Source organism: Neophocaena asiaeorientalis, unplaced genomic scaffold (genome assembly GCF_003031525.2).
Source record: "Neophocaena asiaeorientalis asiaeorientalis breed wild unplaced genomic scaffold, Neophocaena_asiaeorientalis_V1.1 scaffold202, whole genome shotgun sequence".
Classification (NCBI taxonomy): Eukaryota; Metazoa; Chordata; class Mammalia; order Artiodactyla; family Phocoenidae; genus Neophocaena; species Neophocaena asiaeorientalis.
This window is the reverse complement of record NW_020172627.1, coordinates 3377384-3402654: the sequence shown is the minus strand read 5'-3', so window position 1 is coordinate 3402654 and position 25271 is coordinate 3377384. Positions and strand designations below refer to the sequence as shown.

General features: G+C 42.3%; 2 protein-coding genes across 2 annotated transcripts in view; one reads left to right on the top strand and one right to left on the bottom strand.

Moving 5' to 3' along the window:
• ZNF239 (zinc finger protein 239) overlaps window positions 1–1753 on the bottom strand; it is a 15929-nt gene extending 14176 nt beyond the window's left edge. The window contains 2 exon segments of the mRNA XM_024739054.1: window positions 729–769; window positions 1660–1753. The gene's annotated coding sequence lies outside the window, so the exon portion shown is untranslated.
• On the top strand, window positions 1692–25271 carry ZNF485 (zinc finger protein 485). The gene is given in 11 exon segments (XM_024739055.1): window positions 1692–1815; window positions 3124–3236; window positions 14991–15264; window positions 15668–15754; window positions 18504–18630; window positions 19106–19196; window positions 23937–24271; window positions 24273–24354; window positions 24357–24613; window positions 24615–24693; window positions 24696–25271. Coding segments are annotated over 5 exon segments (1068 nt in total). The 5' UTR covers window positions 1692–1815; window positions 3124–3236; window positions 14991–15264; window positions 15668–15754; window positions 18504–18630; window positions 19106–19196; window positions 23937–23962; the 3' UTR covers window positions 25037–25271.

Below are 25271 nucleotides of genomic sequence, written 5' to 3'. Positions count from 1 at the left end.
ACAGCCTGGTTGAGGAGCATTTCTGGGAGTGATATGGTAATTTCGGTGTTGTTACATAACAAATTTTCTCATGTCTTTAACTCATTCAGGTTTAATAAATGATTATTGGTAACGTGCATACCTTTTTTCATATACATCACCTGCTCATGAAGAAAATGGGATCTTCCTGGACCGGGGCACGAACCCGTGTCCCCTGCATCGGCAGGCGGACTCTCAACCACTGCGCCAGGGAAGCCCAGCACCGTAGTTTATAATTCTGTTTGTTTTCCTGAGACCACTTGGCACTGGACTGAGCATGTAACAGCTTTGAATGACTTTCAATGTGCATGAAATGCCTGGCAGGAAAAGGCATGCTTTGAGAAACAGGACCAGACAAAGATGCTGTGTGGAGTCTTTCAATAAAAGAGCATAGCCCAGTGCTCTGGGGAGTGGGCCAAATTCATGGAAGCAGAGTGGTACACTGAAAACTGAGGTGGAATTTAAAGTCAGCAGATTATCTGTGCAGACTCTAGTGACATCATATGATAGCTATATGCTCTTAGTATCTTAATGTTTCTACACCCATATTTATAAAATAATGTATGTCTCACGCTGAAATCCGACAATAAATAAAAAAACCACACAACCAAGACAGGACCTGACACCAGATACGCACTCAATTAATGCTGATGTCCTTCCCAAGAAAGAAAGGTTATTTACATTCTCAGAAAAGAGAAACCCCAACTCACCTGGAACTTGGTCATTTCCTCCTCTCAAGAAGGATAGATTCCTGGAAAAGTAGAGTTAGAGAAAGCGAAAAAACCATGAAAATCAAGTCCACCTTGCAGGACACAGACTAAGCAGTCCAGCAAGACTGTAGGAAAAAAGTTAATCAGCTCCTGCTACCTTCACACACCCTCTCCCGGGGTGCCTTTTCTGTCTTTCCAAGCTGCACCTCCCTCGCATCTCTCCACTAGGCTTTGGACCAAACAGGCCAAGCCTCCCCCGCAAACCCATGGGGGTAAGAAAATCCCACTGGCCCCAGCAGCTCTAAGATGTGCCCGTTTCCCCAGGCTTTGCGATTTTTGCCCTAACGCTCTAGTTAGGGCAGTAGGAGCTCTCCGGTAGGATGTGTGTGTCGCCTCTCGGCAGAGATTTCGGCTGCCCGAGACGCCTGAAGGCCTGACTCGCTTCTGGGGTGCGGGGGCTCTGACGCAATCTCTTTTCAGCGAGGACAGGCCTGTGGGGACGGAAACTTCGATCTCTCACAGGAGCCCCTCTCGGTTCCCTAACGTCCACCGAAATCCTCCTTCGAATAAGGCCAGTCACCGGCGCGGAAAAGGCCGGTGTGGCCAACTGCGAAGCTCCCAGGCCGGCCAAGGCCGGAGCTCAGGCAGGCGAGAGGAGAGCCTCTCGGAGCCGCGGCCGGCTTAGCGCTAGGGGCCGCCTGGTCTCAGGTGACCGCGGCCAGAACCGGCGAACGCTGCGGCGGCCGCGGCGAGCGGACACACGTGCGGCCCGTGCTCGCACCTCCGCCAAGATAAGCGCCCTCCCCCGGCCGCCCGCCAGCCTTCCGGGCCCCTTTGGCCCAGCGCCTCCCCCGCGGCACTCCCACAACTCGACAGCCAGACGCTTCTCTGCAGGCCGCGCGGATTGCGCGAGCGGCCATACAGACCTCACCTCCCACGTGGAATCCGACACCTGGAAGCACAGGATTCGCTATACGGCCCCGCTCCGCCGCCTACAGCGCCGAACTACAAGTCCCAGAAAGCAGAGGGTGGGCCGCGCCAACTTCCGGCGTTGACCCTGAGGCTTCGCGAGGCGCTGAGTCCAAGGGTAGGGTTCCGTCCAAAGCCGAGTGCTTTTCACAGTTTGTGAGGCCTGCGATTGGGTCCGTCAGGTTGTTCTCCTGGTTTTTATTGCAAACGCGTAAGAACTATATTAGAAATGCCCATTAAAATGTTTTTTGTTTAGGTAAAGTGCTCCTGGGGGAAAAGAACGTAAATATCACGCGTAATTTCGCATTACCCTAAAAAATATTCTGGAATGAGTGTCCCCTTCTCACCTCTGAAGTTCATTTGGCAAACATTATTTGAGGTCCTGCTATGTTCCAAGAACTGTTCACGACACTTAAACAAAAAAAATCACTGTGGATGTTAAATTCTAGTGGCATTTCCCACTAGAGCAATACGTAATTATGATAAAAGGTATAGTGTGTTACAAGGTTATGTGTTATGGAAAAAGTGGAGTTGGGTCAGGGCATTGAGGGTGATGGTGCTAGGGTATGTAGGTTGGGATATGCTTTGCAATTTTATTTTTATTTCTTTTTGGCTGTGTTGGGTCTTCGTTGCTGCCCGCGGGCTTTCTGTAGTTGCCGTGAGCAGGGGCTACTCTTTGTTGTGGTGCGTGGGCTTCTCATTGCGGTGGCTTCTCTTGTTGCAGAACACCGGCTCTAGGCACGCGAGCTTCAGTAGTTGTGGCACGCAGGCTCAGTAGTTGTGGCTCACTGGCTCAGTAGTTGTGGCACATGGGCTAGTTGCTCCGCAGCATGTGGGATCTTCCTGGACCAGGGCTGGAACCCGTGTCCCCTGCATTGGCAGGTGGATTCTTAACCACTGCGCCACGAGGGAAGTCGTTGCCTTGCAGTTTTAAACAGGGGATATTGAAACAAAGACTGAGGAGATGAGGGAATCAGTCCTGTGACACTCAGCAGTCAGAACTGTTTCTTAAACATACATAGACATAACTGTTTATACAAACAGATACACTTTTTAAACAAAAACGGGGTCATGCTGTGTGTATACAGGCCTGCAGTTTGCTTTTTAAAATTTGATAGTACTGTGTATCACTGATTTACATAGAAACCTTGCTCACCGAGACCCTTTTAGTTGCTAATGCCTTTAAGGAAGTGGCACCAAAATTCTCCCCACTGGCTTTTGCATTCACCCTTCACTGAGTAACACAGGGCCACTAGGTCTTTCCAGAATACTTTCCCTGCAGATTTATCCTGGGGGTGAAAGAGCTGTTACCTAGACCTCTCCTCTGTATCTTTCCCCTTCTTGGTGTATTAGTTTCCAACTGCTACTGTAATAAATTACCACAAACTTAGTGACATACAACAAACACAAATTTATTCCCTTACAGTTCTGGAGATCAGAAGTCTGAAATCAGTTTCACTGGAGTAAAGTCAAGATGTGGGCACCGCTGGTTCCTTTTTGAGGCTCTAGAGGAGGATTTGTTTCCTTGCCTTTTCCAAGGTACGTTCACAACCTGTATTCCTTGGCTTGTGGCCTCTTCCTCCATCTTGAAAGCCCATGACTCCAATCTCTGCTTCCCTCATCACATTACCTTTTCTGGCACTGACTTTTCCTGTGTCCCTCTATTAAGGACTAATGCAATTACATCAGGCCCACCTGGTTAATCCAAGATAATCTCTCAACATCATGACCTTTATTTGAATCACATTTGCAAAGTTCCTTTTGCCCTATAAGGTAATATTCACAGTTTCTGGGGATTGGGACATGGACATTTTTGGGGGGCCTAAGACATATCTCTGAGGCTCCTCTGCCTTTTGTCTGGGGAACACAAACTGTCTCGCCAGGACCTACTGCTTCTCTATCCATTGATTCTATCACTCTTGCTCTGACTGTCACTCCTTCATGTTCTCGCTTCCCACCTCACCCAGTTTAGAGGTAGTGGCCTATCATTATGATCAGTCTCTTGACCCTAACTTACTTGGTTTTATTCTCCTGATCACACACCAAATCTAGTTGAATCCCACTCCCTGCCTGTTCCACACCTGTACCTGTGTAGCAGATGTGGCCTGAGAAAAACACATGGCTCTGATGATTGGTCTCACTTTCAATTTATGACTGCTAAGGTCAAGTGGGCCCTTAATGCTGCCCAGCTATCCTATTACATTTTCTTAGTCCATCCATTCTCCGAAATGACTATCTCACAGTTTCTCCTGTTTCTTCAAGCCTCCAGCAACTCCTTCCATCTCGCTCACAGCTGATGACTTTTGCTTTCTATGAGAAAAGAGAGCTTTTATACCTTTACACAAGCTCATCTGCCCACCTCTCTCCAATGGAGTCTGTATGCTCTACTTTCTATTCTGAATGAACAGCCCCAGTTTCTATTTAAGAAAACTCTCCATTTGTACCCTGAATCTTATCGCCTTTCCCACACATCAGGGCATTCCTATCTCTCTTCTCTATTATCAATTTTCATTCTATAAAAACCTGGGAGGTCTTCGTTTGGGGCCTACATCTTCTACATGTTAAGGTCTTGGGATCTGGTGGCACACTAGTCAGGGAGCACCTGAGTCTTTAGGTCTTATCTGGGGAGCCCTTGGGAGACACACAGAAAGAAAGGTGGAGGCACTTCCATTTCCTCCTGGATGACCTGCTCTGGGCTCATGGCCCAAAGTTCATCCTTGCGGATGAACAGTACTGTGGAGTAGGGTTCTTCCTCACTATTCTTAAAATGAGAGAGAGGCAGTGACTTGCCTAAGATCCTGCTTCTGGTAAATGGCAGAGCCAGGATCCAAACTCAGCACCTTGGGTATTGAACTGGGGTCACTTTCACTATAGCACATCTGTCTCTTCATCTTTTCAAGGTAATCACAATTGGAACAGGGCAGGTTAGAGATGAGGAAAGGAGTTTCTGTTGGCCCCCTTGGGCGCTGCCTCCCAGTCCAGCCTACTAGGGATCACTCTGACACAGAAATGCACCTGACCAAGCTGGTTGGTGGCAGATGCAATTCTGGCCATAGTGGACTTCTAGGAAAGCTGGAGAAACCATAGTTGGAGCTGGAAAAGGGGGTCCAGGGCTCCTATGTAGATTTGAGCCCTTTCCGCAACCAGGCTGGCTTCTGACTGGAGCAGGGGCACACAGCTCCCTCCGTCCAGATCTCTGTGAGTTCTAAGAATGTCTCGAGCTCTATTACCCATACTGTTGCCAAAATGTCCTCAAAAGCCATGGAAATGGAGAGGGTGATAAGCAGGGTCTCATCCAGCTGCCTTCACTTTTCAGACTGAGGATTGAGGCCCAGAGAGGAGAAGAGAATTGTTCAGGTGCACCCAGGCAAGCAGGAGGGGAGGGAGGAGGGAAGTTAATCTTGCCCAGTAATGAAGGGCTCTTGGTGCTGCCCTGCTAGGACTTCAGGAAAGATGGCCTCAGGGCTGTAGAAACTCATCATTATAGTTCACATGCTGCTAGGAGCAACTCAGCATCATTCCTGCACTTACTCATTCGAAACCACTCAGTGAGTATATTCTTTCTACCTTGTCACATGAAACGATGTTTCTCTGCAGGGCTCCACTAGCACTGGGGATGAGGAGGGTTTCAGTGGTTTTCAGTGTTATGAATCCTCTCTTCTCTCCCATCCTCTTCTCCCTTATTGTGTGCTGTTGCTGAGCTTCTCACCTTTATTCACACTCCACACGTTGACTTTCTGAAAGATGTTGGGTATAGCCAACTAAGGACTCTAATGAGTAGATAACAACTTAAAGGTTGTCCCCTCAGTCCAAGGTTAAATGTATCGTAGGATATCCCTAAAGATCTAGAAATCTTTAAACCAAAAAACTGTGGCTTTTTAGATGTTGTATTAGGATAATAGAGATGTTTTAAAACAAAGATCTGTATGGAGTGAAGAGGGTTGGGTTGCCAGATTGAGCAAATGAAAATACAGTATGCCCAGCTAAATTTGAATTTCAGATAAACAATGAATAGTTTTTAAGAAAATATGTGTCCCCTGCAATGTTTTCCTGAAATTCAGATGTTACTGGGCATGCTGCATTTTATCTGGCAACCCTAGAGGAGGGGTGTGCTTCCAAGAACTCCTTGAAAGACTCTAAGTGGGTAATTGATCTCTTGTAGGCTAACCCAAAAGATGTGCTAAGCCCTGCCTTCAACTCAGTCACCTGCCTCAGAGAAAGAGGCTCTGCAGCTAGCTGCCCAAAACCTTTCAACAGGGAGAGTCCTAACCAGCCCCTTCTGGCTCATCCTGTCCTCTGTCCTCTGTCTTTCCATCATCTTCAGTGAAAACTCCCACCTTCTCCATTTCAGAAGCCAAAGCAGAGCAGCTGAAGGCAGGGGCTGTGGATGAGACAGTCTGGGTTTAAATACAGGTTCTGCCAACAGAAAACTGCACCCTTGTGAACAAGTGTATGAGTCACTAAGCCCTGAATTCCTCCTCCATAAAATGAGGCTTACGATACTTTCCCCTTTTAGGCTTACGATACTCTCCCCTTTCAGGCTGTGGTGAGGACTGCGTAAAATAATGTGTGAATGGTGCTTATCACCGTGCTGGGCAGTATAAGTTAGCTGTACCATTCTCATTATTGATGTTCGGGTGGCAGCAGTCATTAGGGGCATGCCCTTGGAGACCGAGGCACCACGGAGGATGTTTTGCACCTGCTCCAGGTGTGTCTGCCCTTGCGCTTGCTGTCTGCGGCGTCCCTCTCCTTGAATCTCTGACTTTTCATTTCCGTTATCTCGGTTAATTCTCACAACAGCCCTGGGAAGTAAGCAAGCAGAGATTATTAACTGTTTTGCATGTGAGCAAACTGAGGCTACATTTTTTAGCCTCTCTAAACCTTCCTCATCTGCTAAAACAAACAAACAAACAAAAACAACAACAACAAAAAATGGGGAGTAGGGAAAGATCCTTATGGCAGCAGAGTTTTTTAAAATCTTATTTTATTGAAGTATAGTTAATTTACAAAGTTTTGTTAATTTCTGCTGTACAGCAAAGTGATTCAGTTATACATATGTAAACATATATATATATATTCTTTTTCATATTCTTTTCTATTATGGTTTATCACAGGATACTGAATATAGTTCCCTGTGCTATACAGTAGGACCTTGTTGTTTTTCCATTCTATATATAATAGTTTGCATCTGCTAACCCCAAACTCCCAATCCATCCCTCCCCCAACCTGCATCCCCCTTGGCAAACACAAATCTGTTCTCTATGTCTGTGAGTCTGTTTTTGCTTTGTAGATATGTTCATGTGTGTTATATTTTAGATTCCACATGTAAGTGATACCGTATGGTATTTGTCTTTCTGACTTACTTCACCTAGTATGATAATCTCTGGGTTCATCCATGTTGCTGGCAGCAGAGTTTTTGAATCTCCTCAAGTCACTCATAAAAATGGGCTGAGTCACCAGTATAGCAGAGAAACATCCCACTGGACAATATCTTTAACAAAGCCAGAGTCAGGGTCTCCCCTCAAATTCCAGAATGGGTCAGGTCAAACCACCACTAGGTTTCAGCAGCTGTGCTGAGATAGTGAGGGTCGTGGAACCCAGAACCTCAAAACTGCCAACAAATAGCCTAGCTTCCCATTCTGAGTGGAATCATCAGCAAGAAGCTGAGAACACTGTTGAAACATGGCTAAGGTTCCACAAGCTCCTCCACAAGCTCCGGTTTGTGGACGAATCCACAAAACTGCAGGAAACTGAAGAAGCCAGGGCTCTCTGGAGAAATGGCTGTTTCATGGCAAAGCATAGCTTTATCCTGAGACAACTTGTCTTCCAGAGAGTGAAAGATGACTACTATCATGTCATAAGGACCCAGGGCCAACCTGAAGTGCTCCCCTATCTGATTCAAACAAACCAGGTAGAAAAATGTGTGAGGCACTTAGGGAGATTTGAATATGGGCTGGATATTAGATATTAAAGAATTTGTGGGGAAAATGACCAACCAAATGAGAATAAACAAAGGCTGTTTATTCAGAGCTTGCTAATGGCAAGGGAGCTAATGGCAAGGGAGTCAGCCACCATGATTTGCATTTTGGCAGAGACTCAAAGGCAGGCAGCTGAGTCGGAAGGCTTTAGAGTGTAAAAGAGGGAAATGGCTTCAGGTACACCCTGTTTGCAGGTTGTTGGCGAAAGGAAACTAGAGGGGGCTGACTACAAGAGGGCATCTTATGTGATTGGTTGGGGAGTATATTTGGTTTTCTTTGGTTGGTCCTAAGTTGGAAGTGGGCACAAAAATTAGGGATACTCACAGTTATTAATCAAGACCAGACATTTTGGGGGTGATGGATAGTTTGGCTTCCTGGACTGATTGTGCTAGAGATGGTGACCTGACTTCTTACAAGTCTGACTTACAGCAGGCTGATTTCGTGGGCTAGTTACTGTAGGTAATGGGTTGGTTTTCTGGGCTGGTTGCTGCAGATTGTTTTTTTTTTTTTTTTTTTGGTACGCGGGCTTCTAACTGTTGTGGCCTCTCCCGTTGCGGAGCACAGGCTCCGGATGCACAGGCTCAGCGGCAATGGCTCACAGGCCCAGCCGCTCCGTGGCATGTGGGATCCTCCCGGACCGGGGCACGAACCCGCGTCCCCTGCATCGGCAGGCGGACTCTCAACCACTGCGCCACCAGGGAAGCCCTGCAGATTGTTTTTTATGTGGTCTTGCTGTTGTCCATTTGCATATTCAGTCTCTCAAAGTATTTATTTTTTTTACAGTGTGACAATGGTACAATGTAAAAAATAAAATAAAATGCCTTGAGTCAGGTGTATACCTCATTATTAAATAAGCCAGAAAACCAGGACTTCACCAGCGGTCCAGTGGTTAAGACTCTGCACTTCCACTGCAGGGGGTGCGGCTTCGATCCCTAGTTGGGGAACTAAGATCCCATGTGCTGCGTGGCATGTCCAAATAAAAAAAAAAAATCCAGAATACCAAAAGGGAGGGGAGATTGATAGATAAAAGAAAATGGGCACGGGACTTCCCTGGTGGCCCAGTGGTTAAGAATCCGCCTGCCAATGCAGGGGAACGGGTTCAATCCCTGGTCTGGGAAGATCCCACATGCTGCAGAGCAGCTAAGCCCGTGTGCCACAACTACTGAGCCTGCACTCTAGAGCCTGTGAGCCACAACTACTGAGCCTGCGTGCCACAACTACTGAAGCCCATGCGCCTAGAGCCGTGTTCTGCAACAAGAGAAGCCGCCGCAATGAGAAGCCCGCACACCACAACAAAGAGTAGCCCCCTCTAGCTGCAACTAGATAAAGCCTGTGTGCAGCAACAAAGACCCAAAGCAGCCAAAAATAAAATAAATAAAATTTTAAAAAAAGAAGAAAATTGGCATAATCTTGATATTTGTTGAATCTGGGTTATGGATACCTAGAAGCTTGTTGTATTATTCTATGTTGTGTATATTTTGAAATTTATTTTTATTTAATTTTATTTAATTTTTAAATTAAAAAAAGATTTTAAACTTTTAAAAATTAATTTCTATTGGAGTATGGTTGCTTTACAATGTTGTGTTAGCCTCCACTGCACAACGAAATGAATCAGCCATACACATACAGAAATCCCCTCCCTTTTGGACTTGCCTCCCATTTAGGTCACCACAGTGCATTAGGTAGAGTTCCCTGTGCTATATAGTATGTTTCCATCAGTTGTCTATTTTATACATAGTATCAATAATGTATATGTGTCAATCCCAGTCTCCCAATTCCTCCTGCCCCACCCCTTTCCCCTTGGTATCCATACATTTGTTCTCTATGTCTGTGTCTCTATTTCTGCTTTGCAGATAAGATCATCTATACCATTTTTCTAGAGTCCAGTATATGCGTTATTATACAATATTTGCTTTTCTCTTTCTGACTTCACTCTGTATGATACTCTCTAGGTCCATCCATGTCTTTACAAATGACCCAATTTCATTCCTTTTTATGGCTGAGTAATATTCCATTGTATATATGTACCACATCTTTATCCATTCCTCTGTTGACGGACATTTAGGTTGCTTCCATGTCCTGGCTATTATAAATAGTGTTGCTATGCATATTGGGGTGCATGTGGTTTTTTGAATTATGGTTTTCTCTGGGTATATGCCCAGTAGTGGGATTGTTGGGTTATATGGTAGTTGTATTTTTAGTTTTTTAAGGAACATCCATACTGTTTCCCATAGTGGCTGTATCAATTGACATTCTCACCAACAGTGCAGGAGGGTTCCCTTTGCTCCACACCCTCTCCAGCATTTATTGTTTGTAGATTTAAAAAATATATATAAATTTATTTATTTATTTTTGGCTGCATTGGGTCTTCGTTGCTGTGCGCAGGCTTTCTCTAGTTGCGGCGAGCAGGGGCTACGCTTCATTGCGGTGCGTGGGCTTCTCATTGCAGTGGCTTCTCTTGTTGCGGAGCACAGGCTCTAGCCACACGGGCTTCAGTAGCTGTGGCTCAAAGGCTCTAGAGCACAGGCTCAGTAGTTGTGGCACATGGGCTTAGTTGCTCCGCGGCATGTGGGATCTTACCGGACCAGGGCTCGAACCCAGGTCTCCTGCATTGGCAGGCGGATTCTTAACCATTGCGCCATCAGGGAAGCCCCTGTTTGTAGATTTTTTGATGATGGCCAGCCATTCTGACCGGTGTGAGGTGATACCTTATTATAGTTTTGATTTGCATTTCTGTAATGATTAGTGATGTTGAACATCTTTTCATGTGTTTGTTGGCCATATGCATGTCTTCTTTGGAGAAATGTCTGTTTAGGTCTTCTGCCCATTTTTTGATTGGATTGTTTGTTTTTTTGATATTGAGCTGTATGAGCTGCTTGTATATTTTGGAGATTGATCCTTTGTCAGTTGTTTCACTTGCAAATATTTTCTCCCATTCTGAGGGTTGTCTTTTTGTCTTGTTTATGGTTTCCTTTGCTGTGCAAAAGCTTTGAAGTTTCATTAGGTCCCATTTGTTTATTTCTGTTTTTATTTTCATTACTCTAAGAGGTGGGTCAAAAAGATGTTGCTGTGATTTATGTCAAAGAGTGTTCTGCCTATGGTTTCCTCTAAGAGTTTTATAGTGTCTGGCCTTACATTTAGGTCTTTAATCCATTTTGAGTTTATTTTTGCATAAGGTGTTAGGGAGTGTTCTAATTTTGTCCTTTTACATGTAGCTGTCCAGTTTTCCCAGAATACCAAAAGGGAGGGGAGATTGATAGATAAAAGAAAATGGGCAGGATCTTGATATTTATTGAATCTAGGTTATGGATACATAGTGGCTCGTATTATTCTATGTTGTGTATAATTTGAAATTTCTATAACAAAAAGTTTTTGCTATTGAGGATAGTAATAGTACCTACCTCATAGGGTTGCTTTGAGGATTAAAAGAGATAATTCAAATAGAAGGTTTATCACAGGACTTCGCATAGGTTGAGTCACATCTTGCAGGAGATCTTTGCTGAGTACTTTTCTGGCATTTCTCATTATTATGTGAGGTAGTATGTGGAATTAAACTATACAGGCTGTCTTGGAAACTGATTTTTTCACTCAACAATATTTTGTCAGCACATTTATGTAACATATGTCTATATCTATGTTGATTTTTTTTTTAGAGTTTTTTTTTTTTTTTTCGGTACGCGGGCCTCTCACTGTTGTGGCCTCTCCCACCGCGGAGCACAGGCTCCCGACGTGCAGGCCCAGCGGCCATGGCTCACGGGCCCAGCCACTCTGCGGCACATGGGATCTTCCCGGACCGGGGCACGAACCCGCGTCCCCTGCATCGGCAGGCGGACTCTCAACCACTGCACCACCAGGGAAGCCCTATGTTGATATTTTTAATGGTTGCCTAGTATTTTGTCATATGGATTTACTATAATATATTTAACCACTCCTTATTAATAGTAAGAGTGTTGAACTTTATCTGAGCCCTTTGCTTCTAGAAAACACCACAGGTTAAGAAATCCCCACAACTTTTGTTTAGGAGACTGTATAGTGTGACATAAGGTAATGATGGCATTTCAATTTAGTGGAGGAACAAAAAGACTTTTCAATGAATGGTGCTGAAAAGTTATCTATCCATTTGAGACAAACTTAGATACTATCTCATAAGATGTGAACTGTAAAGAATACATTACAGAGTATTAAAGGCAAAACATTAAGGAACAAAACACAAAGCTAAATTTTATGAGTTGAATTGTGTTCCCACCCGCCTTCATACGTTGACGTTCTAACCCCCAGTACTCCAAAATGTGACCTTATTTGAAGTCGGGTTGTTGCAGATGTAATCAAGTTAAGATGAGGTTGTTAGGTTGGGCTCTAATCCAATATAACTAGCTGTCCTTATAAGAGGAAGTACCACATAAAGACAGAGACACACAGGGAGAATGTAAGCCAAGGATTGATGGCAACCGCCAGAACCTAGGAAGAGTCAAGGAAGGCTTCTACCCAAAGTCTGAGGAGGAACCAACCCTGCTGACACGTTGGGCCTCCAAAAGTGTGACAAAATTAATTTCTATTGTTTAAGTTTGTGGCATTTTGTTACAGCAGCCCTAGGAAACTAATATAATTATTATCTAATTTTACAACATTTCATTACTCCCAAAAGAAGCTCCATACCCAGCAATAGTATCTCTCCATTCCTCCTTTCCTCCATCTGCTAGCAACCATTTATCTATTTTTGTCTCTATGGAATTTGACATTTTGGACATTTCAGATAAGTCGAATCATACAGTATGTTATATTTTGTGACTGTCTTCTTTCACTTAGGATTATATTTTCAAAGTTCATTGATTATGTAGCATGTATCGGTACTTCATTAACTTTATTGCCAAATATTATTCCGTTGTTTGGATATACCATATTTTGTTTATCCATTCACCGGTTGTTGTACATTTGTGTTGTTTCCAGTTTTAGCTCTAATGAATAACACTGCTATGTACACTTATATACAAATTTTTGTGTGGATGTATATTTTCATTGTTCTTTGTTAGGTATCTAGGAATGGAATCGCGGAGTGATATGGTAACTCCATATTTATCATTTTGAGGAACTGCCAGGCATTTTCCAAAGTGACTGCACTATTTTATGACCCTACTAACAACCAGTGAGGATTCTGATTTCTCCACATTCTGATGGCTTCTTATTTCAGTTGAAATAAGAGCCAGTGTCTTTATAGAGGACTGAAAGGACCAACATTGTATTAAGCAGAGTTCTCTAGAGAAACAGAACCAATACTGTGTGTATTTAATTTATTAATTGGCTCCTGTGGTTATGGAGACTTAGAAGTCCAATGATCTGATGTCTGCAGGCTGGAGAACTAGGAAAGCCAGTGGTGTGGTTCAGTCTGTATCTGATGGCCTGAGAATTAGGGGAGCCAATGGCATAACTCCCAGTTGGAGGTCGAAGGCCTGAGAAGGGAGGAATGATATGCTGACGTAAGTCCCAGCATCTGAAGGTCTGAGGGCAGGAGAAGATGGATGTCTTAGCTCAAGTGGAGAGACCAAATTTGAAGGTCTGAGGGCAGGAGAAGATAGATGTCTTAGCTCAAGTGGAGAGACCAATCTCCCTTCCTCTGCTTTTTAAATTCTATTCAGACTCTCAGTAGATTGGATGTTGCCCACCCACACTGAGGAGAGCAGTCTGCTTTACTCAGTTCACCATTCATATATTAATCTCTTCTGGAAACACCCTCATAGGTCTGCATCGGGAGGCGGGCTCTCAACCACTGCGCCACCAGGGAAGCCCCCAGAAATAATATTTTATAAGCTATCTGAGCATCCCTTAGCTCAGTCAAGGTGACACATGAAATTAGTCATCACAAACATGATCTGGTTTTTTCTTATGTCTTTAGTATTCCAACCTCATTGACCTGTTTCTGTTCCTCAAATAAACCAAGCACGCTCTCTGTAGTGGCTTTGCATCTACTGTTTCCTCTGCCTGGACCAGACTTCCCACAGATACACTCCTTCTTGTTACCTTACTTCCTTCGGACTCTGCTTGTATGATCTCTTATCAAAGAGGGCAGTTCATACAGCTCTGTATTGAATAAGAATCCTCCTCCCATCTCCTTACCTTGCTTTTGTTTAATCTCTCTCTTCCTGCCCCCTATTTGAATGTAAGGTCTTTGAGGGGAGGAACATTATTTTTTCACTGTGTTAAAGAGAAATTATTCTGACACTTGTTGAAACCTGCAAAGAAGACTCTATTCAAGCCTACTGCAGTAGAGAGAGAGCTTGAACTTACCCCCAGTACAACAGGGACAAGTGGGGATTTATAGCCAACTGGCAGGGTGAGGGAGTAAATGGAAAATTACTAAGAAATTGGTTAGGTTATCAAGGGGAGGTAGAAAGGAACTTGATTAGATACGAAGGGTGGGAGAATTTTTGATGAACTGGCTTCACAGGATTCTTTACTAAAATTGGATTCAGCAGGCCAAAGACAAGGTCTAGAGGAGAAGAGGATTCGCAGGATCCTGACTAAAGTTTGGTGAAGGAGGGAGTGCTTGACAACTGCTTTATCCTTAGCATCTAGAAAAGTGAGTGGCACATACTGGGGCATTGGTTAATCATTGTTTGGTTGGTGAATAAATGCTCCATTCAGAGGACTTTTCTTTTAAATGAAAAGTCCTAATTGAATGAAAGATATATTTTTCCTTCCTAAGCTGTCAAACTGCTGGATTTTATAAGTAGAATTTTTTTTTTTTTTTTGCAGTACGCGGGCCTCTCACTGTTGTGGCCTCTCCCGTTGCGGAGCACAGGCTCCGGACGCGCAGGCTCAGCGGCCATGGCTCACGGGCCCAGCCGCTCTGCGGCATATGGGATCTTCCCGGACCGGGGCACGAACCCGTGTCCCCTGCATCGGCAGGCAGACTCTCAACCACTGCGCCACCAGGGAAGCCCATAAGTAGAATTTTTTAATAATACATTTGTTAAAACTGATTCAATCTTGTTCCATCTTCTGTGTCAGTTAATGGTGAGAAACTAATTTTTAATGTTCTGGGTGCTATACTTTTCTAACATGCTTTTTCTTTGTTTGAAAGTAAAACAGGATTACTTGGAAACAAACAAATGAACAAACCATAAATAGCTCCCCAAAGTAACCTAAAACATGTTTTTCAGATCCAAATCAGTTTCTAGCAGTGGGTGCCAATCTTGGCTGAATATTAAAATCGTTTGGGAGCTCTGGGTGTGGTCCGATGCCGGGACCACACCCAGAGCATTAACGCAAATTCTGTGGAGTTGGGACCAAGGCGCAATTAATTTTTCGGTCTCTCCAGGTGATGCCAACGTGCACATATAGGATGAAGAACCTAAGACGCCGGACTGTATCCAAGACTACATTTCCCAGAGGCCTCCGCGGTCACTTCCGTTTCCGGTCCCCGCCCGCCTCCGTTTGAGTAGAGCGCGGCACCGGCGTGCTCGGCTTGCACCTGTGTCTCTTCAGTGAATACAGTGAGGGTGGTCACGGCTCCTCAGCGTGCGCGGCTTTCTGGCCCAACCCTCCCAGCTAGGTCGTGAACGGCCGCCGCCGGACTGGGGCACAAAGACCTGGTGAGCTCCTCCTTACCCCGAGGGGCAAGTTGAGGAAAGAGCGGGCTAGGAGGGGCGGGCAGATGTGAGCGGGGCCCCAACCCCAGGAGGCGTGCTGTCCCAGAAGGTTTAAAGGCTTGCGCTGAGACCCAGGGATTGAGTCTCCGACGAGACTTTCCGCATGTTTTGGCGAAGGTGCCTGCCTGACTGACTCACAGTCAGAGCTTGGCCTGGAGCTTGCTGCAAGGCCGGACTCCAGGCAGGCGTTCCGTGCCCTTTCTTCCTGAGCTCAACCACCTTCACCTCTCGACCTTTGTGGGGAGTAGGAAGGGTGGCGGACTGTTCTCGTTCAATGTGCAGAGAGCGAGTTCTAGCTAGTACCGAACATGGAGGGACTTCCTCATATTTCCTTTCTTCTTCCCAGGTTGGCGTAGTCAAGATTCTTTGTCCTTGCCTGGGAGAACAGTTCACGGGACAGACGGCCCCAAGACTACCAAGAACCCAGATCCAGGTAAGTTTGATTTTTCCTTTTCCTGAGAAATCTCTGTTGTTTCAGAATGAAGTTGGGTTTATGCCTCTTGTTTGGAAAATGCTCTGACCAGTGTATGTGAAGGGCCCCAACTATATCCACACCCCTATTTCCCTATCAATACCCAAACCTTTCTGGACTTTCCAGCTGGTGAGTAAGATACTGAAATATCCCTTTGGGCAAAAACAGTTCCGAGAAAAAGGGGGCTCAAGAAATAATAGTTCTGAGAAATAGGCTTGAAATACAGGACATGCCCTAACCGCAAACTGATGAACAAACAAGTACAGCTGAGGCAAGAATGCATAAGCCAATAAGCTTAAAGGTCACCCCATTTACCCAATCATTATGAAATATACCCGCCCTATGAGTGAATAAAACCTCCCTACTGACTGTGAGTAATTTTAGTCCTCACCTGCCCCAGCGTTTAACCTGGCAGGTAGTTTCCCAAATTGGAGATGTAATATGGTCTGTTAGCCATACTTCGTGTTGCAACGGCTCTCGACTCTTGGCGGTTCTTGGGCGAGTTGGAATCCCTCGGAGACCGTTTGGGTCTAACATGTGGACCAAGCTGCCTGAGCCAATCCTGGAGTGGTGTAGCTCTACAGAGACGGGGCCCCTCTCCCCACTGTCATCCCTTCATGTCCTTCTCTCTACCCATTACAGAGTCATTCACCAAATAGATTGTTGGTACCCATGCTTTCTAGAGTGCTAGAAAGTGAAACATACTTTGTAATAAGGTACAGCTGTTATCTCAAAGACATTGCTAACTCAGAGATAATGGAAAAACAGACACGTAGCATAAAAAGATGTAACAGGCTTTACGTTAAGCATGAATGATACACATGACACAGCCATGGTAGTGCTCTCTTGACCTTCAGGGGTCAGAGGAGTCTTTAGGGTGGGGTGGTGGTAGTGGTGGTGATCATTACGGTTCTTACTGAAGAATAAATGAAATTTGCATATTTGGAGAGTTTGGGGTGACTAGGGGAAGGCGCTGCAACATGAGTGAAGCTGTTACATCTGAACCATGAATGAGCTAGCCCCAGAGAAAGTTGGAAACGTTCAGTGTCTAGAATGCCAGGTTGGAATTTGCCTTAATCCTGGAGAAAACTGGGTTTTGAAGGACTTTGAGAAGTTGACAGGAGGTAATGAACATTTTGAAGGAAGTAGTAAATAGTTGAGTATTTATTATGCAAACTAAGAGTAACAAAAATTTTTAAAAATTAAAGATTACCCATATTCCTATCACCTTAGTGAATCAAATTATTTCATTTGAAACACCTTTGCATGTGTATTTTTTAGGCTTACCCATTTTTTCCTTTTAATATGCCGTAGCTATTTCTTCTAGTTTGCTCCATAGTTTCATTACCACTTTTTATAGCTCCTTTTTGATATTGTGTACTCAACCAGCTTGTGACCTTGAGCAAGTTCTTTCAACTCTCTGAGCCTTAGTATTCTTAGCTGTAAAATAGATATACTTTATGTAAGGCCAACTGGCCTGAGGCAGGGGAACGCAGTCAGACTCACAGGTTGCATCAGACCGAGACTTCCCGGACCACCCAGTTCCAGGAACTGACCTGGGGATTTTCCGGACCACCCATTTCCAGGAACTGACCTGGGAACTTTCCACCCAGCCCAGTCTTCCCGCCTTTCGAGGGGCGGAACTAACGGTCCCAAGACTGATGCAACCGGCACCAGATATTGCCACGATACCCGAAGAGACCACCAAATAAGGAATAACCTGCGCCCTTCCGGATTCACCACACCCCTTTCCCTTCTTCCCCTATAAATTCTGCCCAAACCCTCCCCCGGGCGCAACTTCTCTGGCCTCTTTCTCTCGGACCAGTGAATCTCACCCAGGAGCGGTCCCAAATTAAACTTGCTTAAGCTCTCCTCCGTTTCTTGGTGCTGTTCCTTACACTTTATACATTTCTAGTGGAAATACAGAGAGATGTTGTATGTCTTAGGGCTCAGCACTGTGCCTGGTACATATTAGGTTGTTATTGCTATGAATGGCAATTAACAAATACATATTTATCGCTGTAAATTCTAGGATAAAGCCAGTATCATTTTGCATGTCTTTCAGTGTTTCTATTCATTTGTTGAATGACACATCCTTGAACATGCCCATGTGTCAGGCAGTGTTTTAGGCTGGGGAGATAGCAGTGACCCAAGTGGTCCCTGCCCTCCTGGAGCTCTCATTATAGAGTGTACTGACCATAAATCTAAACCTCTCCTGCCTGGCAGTGAGAAACCCTGTGGAAAAAAAAAAATAAAGTGGGTCATGGGATAGAAAGTAGTAGAAGATGGGAGAAGATTAAAGAACTTTCTGACGAAGTGACATTTAAGCAATTTCACTTCATCCCTACTAAGTGAGGGATGAGCAAACACCAGGCCTGGAGGAACGAGCATGATAGGCATATTGGAAGAACACGAGGAGGGCAGTGTGATTGAAGTATGAGGGGTCACGAATCACTTCACTTTGCAGCCTCTTATCTTTTAATATTTCGTTCCTCTGAAACAAGTCTGCTTTCCAAGGATGTCATATACGTTCCTCGTTGGTCCTTTCGTTAACTGTGTCCCACTTTTCTCCTCATAAACAATCTGAGCTATCGGAAGCTGACTTTGAATGTCCTGCCTTCCTTCTCCAGTGAGGCCTTCCTGGCTCCCTACCTCAGGGGCAAGGGAGTCAACGGTTCCTGGGTAAACGGAATTGGGTTTGATTTTGCAGGGATCACTGACATTTGGGGATGTGGCTGTGGCCTTTACCCAGATTGAAGGGAGACACCCGGATGCTGCTCAGCGGGCCCTGTACAGGGATGTGATACTGGAGAACTATGGGAATCTGGTGTTTGTGGGTAAGGATTATTTTCTCTTTAACTCAAAATTGGTCTGCTGGGCAACTGTGCATTTTCACAGCGTTAATGATTTGGGGGTATTTAAACTCTTAAAATGGGAGGTTTTTGTTTGTTTGTTTGTTTTTACCATGGGCTTAGAGGCTGGAGTTCATGCTCCTTTCAGTCAGAAAGGTCAGAGCCATACAGAGTTTAAGATGGGCAGCTTTGTGTGCAGTCTAGCCCAGTTCTCTAAATTTTGCATGTCACCATTCATCTGCCACCAACAATAGGAGTTTCCTGTCCTCAAAGAGGCCTGGTTTTCTAATTGACTTCCACTCCTTCATTTCTGTGACTGATTTGGATGTCCTTGATACCACCCTCTAGGCCTTCCTGACATATCCATGCTCTGTGTAGACCCCCAAGTTGAGACTGAGATTTGGGATAACTCCTTGTGCTCATAACCACAGTCATGTTCCTTTTCTTTCTCTGTGAACAGGGCTTCTCTCTTCCAAACCCAAGCTAATAACCCAGTTGGATGGAAGAGCCATGGATGGAAGTATAAGGGGTTCCATCAGGTACCTATACAGGTGAGTGAGTCCAGAGCTCAGCACACAGAACAGTGAGGAGGAAGTTCTTGGTCAGAAGGCTCATCTTAGAGAGTCCACGTCCATGCAGAAGGGCTGTGGCAGTTGACACTAGTTGCCTCTTTTTAACGTCATCCTCATGTCAAATGACTTGCCATTTTTCTCATTCTTTCTACTCCTGCTCCTTTCACAAGGGCCTCCGGCCTCTGACTTCACACCCTGAAATCAGTCTCTTTATGTGTTGTTTCCCTCCCCATTTTCAGGCACTTGTCAGGCTACACTTTGTTTCTACCTTCTGTCCATTCTCAGTGTCTTCCAAATTCTCCTATGGTTAGCTAGACGAATGGCTATTTAACCCTTTCTAGTTTTAATATCCATATCCCTGGTCATACAGTGGGACAGTGGCAGATTCCAGTTATAAGCATATTTTCCTGACAGGTGATTACTATTTTTGGCAAAGAAACTGATAGGGAAGCACTTTCTTCCCTTTCCCTCTGGTCTTCTTTTATTTCTTTTCTCTGTTATCATTTGCTCTTGGTTCTCATTTTTTTCTGTGTATACTTTGCATAAATTTATGTATGTCACTTTCTCCATGTCATTGTTCAGTTCTGAATCTTTAAACATGGATATTTCTCTCACCTAAAATGTGTATCCTTCTTTTAAAACGTGAATTGTCATTTTTCTTATATCATCTTCAGGAAAACTTTTATAATTGTGTTTCATGGAAAATACCAGTGATGCATAATCTTGCTTAAACTGTTTTTTTTTTCCTTTAGACCTCTAAACTATTCTTTTTTAAAATTGAAATATAATAGACATATAACATTATATTAGTTTCAGGTGTACAATGTAATGATTTAATATATTGGGAAAGGATCACCATAATATGTCTAGTTAACATCTGTCACCATACATAGTTACAAAAATTATTTTTCTTGTGATGAGAAGTTGTTAGGTTTACTGTCTTAGCAACTTACAGATATGCACTACAGTGTTATTAGCTAGAGTTGCCATGACTTATTTTATAACTGGAATTTTGTGTGTGTGTGTGTGTGTGTGTGTGTGTGTGTGTGTGTGTGTTTTAATGCTTTTCAGTAATTCCATTTGTTTTTACTATGTTGAACATTTCCCCCCTAAGTGCTTGTGTAGATTCTTTATAGAGTAACAGTAGTAACTCAGTCTTCCTTATTCTTTAATCTTTCTGTTTAAATTTTGGTATTGGGTTGTGATAGATATATGTTATTATACAAGGAAGTATTTAATCCATGTCTTTTATTAAGAAATTTTTGTTCTTTTAAATTCAGCATAGATATTGAATTTTATCAAATGCCTTTTCAACATATATGGAGATGACATCTGTCTTTTCCCTTTTCGTTGTTAATATGGTACATTTTATTCTTAATTCTCTTAATGACTTGGCATTCTTAGTAGAACCCCACTTGGTCATGGCATATTACATTATTCTTTTAACATGTCAGTAGATGATACTCTTTGCTAATGTTTTATTTAAGTTTTTGCATTGATACTTACAAGAAATTTTTTATATTTTTCTTTTTCATTGGGCCATTTTCATTGAGTTTTGATTTAAATTTTATAATAATTTTTGTGAAAATTTTTGATCCTTCCTATTTTCATTCTTCGTTATAATTTAATTCACATGATAACTGGTTCCCTGAAGGTTTGGGTGTTTTTTTTTTTTTTAACTTGTTTTGTGTGGTAGGGAGCAGGGGAGAGGAATTGGGGGGTAATTCTTTAGCAGTATTCTCTCTTATATAGTAACTTGGCCAACTAGATTTTTGCTCTCTCTTGAAACAGTTTTGGTAATTTACATTTTCCTAAAAAATATCCAGTAATTAAAGTTTTAAATTTATCTGCATAGTATTGAACAAAGTAGACTTTTATGATTCTACATATATCCTTTACATTTACGGTTACTTTTATCCTATATGTTCATGGTTACTTTCTTATGATTTACATTATTTATTTGTTTTTTTTTTCCATTTTCCCTCCTTCATTAGCTTGTTTTACTTTTTATAGACTCTTAGATGTATTTACTAGTGTTACTGTTTTCTGATTTTAATCTTTAACTCCTTTTTCTTTTTTTTCCCTTAGGTTTATTTACTTTTTCTAACCTTTTATAGTTGATTAATTAATTCATTGATTTTTCTTCTTATTTATGTAATATAAATATTTAAAGCTGTAAACTTCTGTTTGTGTAGTGTTTTGGTTGTATTGTAGTTTTTATTGTCATAATTTTTTAGATATTTTGCAATTTGATTTCTCTGATCAAAATATTAAGAGAGTCATAAGCTAACCTTCCTTTTTCTTTCTTAAAACCTTTTTAAAATTTAACACATATATAGAAGAGTAGATTTTATAAAAATATGGTCTAAATTGGTATTTTTGAAATGAATATTCATGTAACCTGCACTCAGCTCAAGAAAGAGAACACTGGCAGTACTCTACTAAATCATACCTGATCCCTTCCAATCATTAGCCACACTCTCCTCCTGCCCCTGAACTAAAACTGTATTTATTTTGGCCTGTTTTTTTAACTTTATATGAATGGAACTATATATTTTTTTGATGTGGCTTTTTATGCATAACATTTTGTGAGATTCATTCATTTTCATGCATTGTCCTTCCTGTGGATCATTCGAATGCATGTTTAAACATAATTGCTAGGCCCCACCCTCAGCACTTCCTATTCATTAGGTCTGAAATGTGGACTGAAAATCTCTACAAGTTCTTAGGTGATGTTGATGCTGTTGTGACTGATCTGGAGACCAGGCTTTTAAAACTACTGCAATAGAGTATTTCATTATCTCATATTTTGGATGGATATTTGGGATGTTTCTAGCTTTTGAGAATTACAAATGGTATGAACGTTTCATATATGTTATTGCTTGGTTCATACGTGGATACATTTCTTTTGGGGTGGGATTTCTAGTTTATAGCATATGCATATATTCAGCTTTAGTACATAATGCCAAATAGTTTTTCAAAGTTTTGTACCTATTTATATTTCCATCATCAGTGTGTGAGAGTACTCATTGTTCCGTATCCTTGTCAACACTTAATATTGTCAGTCCTTTGAAGTTAATTGTTCTTTGGGTGTATCGTGTATCTCATAGTGTATTTCTTTTTTTTTTAGAATTTTATTTTACTTTTATTTATTTATTTATTTATGGCTGTGTTGGGTCTTTGTTGCTGCGCGCGGGCTTTCTCTAGTTGCAGAGAGCGGGGGCTACTCTTTGTTGCGGTGCATGGGCTTCTCATGGCAGTGGCTTCTCTTGTTGCAGAGCATGGGCTCTAGGCGCGCAGGCTTCAGTAGTTGTGGCTCGCAGGCTCTAGAGCACAGGCTTAGTAGTTGTGGTGCACGGGCTTAGTTGCTTCACAGCATGTGAGATCTTCCCAGACCCGGGCTTGAACCCATGTCCCCTGCATTGACAGGCAGATTCTTAACCACTGTGCTACCAGGGAAGTCCCTCATTTTGTCTTAATATCCATATCCCTGATATCTAATGAGGAGGAGGACATTTCAAATGTGTATTGGCCATTATATGTCATCTTTTATGGAGTGTCTACTAAAAAAAACTCTTTGTTGATTATATATGTTGTATTGCCCTTCTCTCTGTGGTTTGCTTTTCACTAACAGTGGCCTTTTGATGAATAGGGGTTTTAATTTTAATGAGCTCTATTTTATTAATCTTTTCCTTTATTGTCATTATGTTTTGTGTACTGTTTAATAAATCTTTCCTTTCCTCAAGTTTATAAAGATACTCTTCTGTGTTAACTTTTAGAGGCTTTATTGAATGTCTTTTACATTTGCCATCCTGTTAGAATTGATTTTTGTGCATGGTATGAGATAGGGTTCATGTTTACTCCTCCCTCCCCCCAATATGCCAGTGTAGTCTCCTTTTCACCGGTGCTCTGCAAAGTTACCTTTGTCACAGAACATGAATCCATAAGGGTGCCTTTCTCTTCATATGACTGATTTGCTTCCACTTACCTTTACAATCAGAATCTTGAAATTTTCTCTAGCTTAATCATTACACATTAAATACATATCCCATCAAAGGCCATTTGAAGCATCTGGGCTGTTTATTACCAGACTTCACCTCCAATTTTGCATTTAAAAACATAAGTCTTAGCTCTAGTATCTGATGAATGGAATTTCTCTTCAAGCTAATAAATATAAATGTATATAAAAATAAAAATATAAATACATGTGTATGTGTGTGTATGTATATATCTTTATCTCTGAGCCATTAAATGTTGGTTCTCTGCTAAATTCTCACAGAGGAATGTTATTCTCAAATTCTTGGAGATGTACAGTGTTATATTACAATGTTCTCAAATGTACCACCCTATAGGAGTCTGTCCTAGTAATCCTGGCTTGCTTTGTGATACTTGGTTTTCTCCCCAAAGTTGTGTTTATCCTCAAATTTTTATCTTTTTTTCTTTTTTGGTGTTGCCTGTGTTACCTTCCTAACTTACCAACTTATTAGATGCTCCTTGCATTCTTCAAACACAATATTTATAACTTCTATTTCCTTAGATCCTATTTACTTCTCCCATCTTTAGTCTTGCCATCTTTTCTTAGCAAGAATCACAAGTGGGATGAATTAATTTTACATAACCTTTAGTTGTATAGAATAGAATGTTATTCTTATCCACGTGCAGCTCTCATTTTCAGTATTTCAACATAGAGAACATTTGAATTAAAAAATTTTTTTTCAGTTCAGGAGTACATATTTGAAACAAAGATGTCAGCCCTACAGCAAAATACTTCTGAGAGATCTGATTTGGGAGAACAAACAAAAAGTGTCATGATGGAAAGAGGCCTGGATTGGGAAGGCAGAAGTTGCATAGAGAAGACACACTATAAATGCAAGGAATGTGGGACAGTCTTCAAATATAATTCCTCCTGTATTAGCCACCAGAGAAATCGTACTGCTGAGAAACCCCATAAATGTAAAGAATGTGGGATAGCCTTTATGAGCAGCTCATCCCTTTTAAATCATCATAAAATTTACATAGGCAAGAAATGTTTCAAATGTGTTAAATGTGGGAAATTTCCTCAAGAAGCAGTCAACATTTGTTAATCATCAGAAAATTCATTCTAGAGAGAAACTCCATAAATGCAATGAATGTGGAAAATTTTCAGAAATAATTCTATTCTTTTAAGTCACCAGAGACTTCATACTGGTTAGAAACCCTACAAATATAATGATTGTGGGAAAGCCTTTGCTCAGAATTCAGGCCTTGCTCATTATGTGAAAATACATAGTGGAGAGAAGCCATTTAAATATAATGAATGTGGGAAAACTTTCAGGGATAACTCAGCTGTCTTGTAACATCAGAGAATACATACTGGTGAGAAACAGTGTCAGTGTAATGAATGTGGAAAATGCTTTATTTAGGAAGAGCTCAAGTCATGTTAGTCATCAAAGAATGCATACAGGAGAGAAACCTTATCTCTGTAGTAAATGTGGAAAATCAGGTATAGCTCATCCTTTGCTGGACATCAGAAAACTCATAGTGGAAATAAACCCCATCAATAAACCCCATTACATCAATGTAATGACTGTGGGAAAGCCTTTAGCAAGAACTCAGCCCTTACTGAACATCAGAGAATTCTTACTGGAGAAAAGCCCCATTGCTGTAAGAAATGTGGGAAATCCTTCAGGCATAGCTCTGGCCTTGCTGAACATCAGAAAATCCATACAGGAGAAAAACCTTATGAATGTAATGAATGTGGGAAGGCTTTTCCTCAGAATTCAAGCCTCAAACAACATAAGAAAATTCATAACAAAGAAAGAGCCATCAAATGTAGTTAGTTTGCTAAATCATGCAGAGATAGTTTATTCCTTTTTGACCATCAAGTAGGAGACATTCAATAAATTATGCACTTAATGAATATATTCTGAGATCCTCTATCCTGGAAAACTTCTCATTTGTGAGGATGTTCATTGTAGTATGGTTTGTACTAGCAAAATATTTGAAGAACTTAAATGTAGCAAGAACCTAAATGCTGCTATGTAGCAAGTGAAAAGAATGAGGTAGAGCTCTATA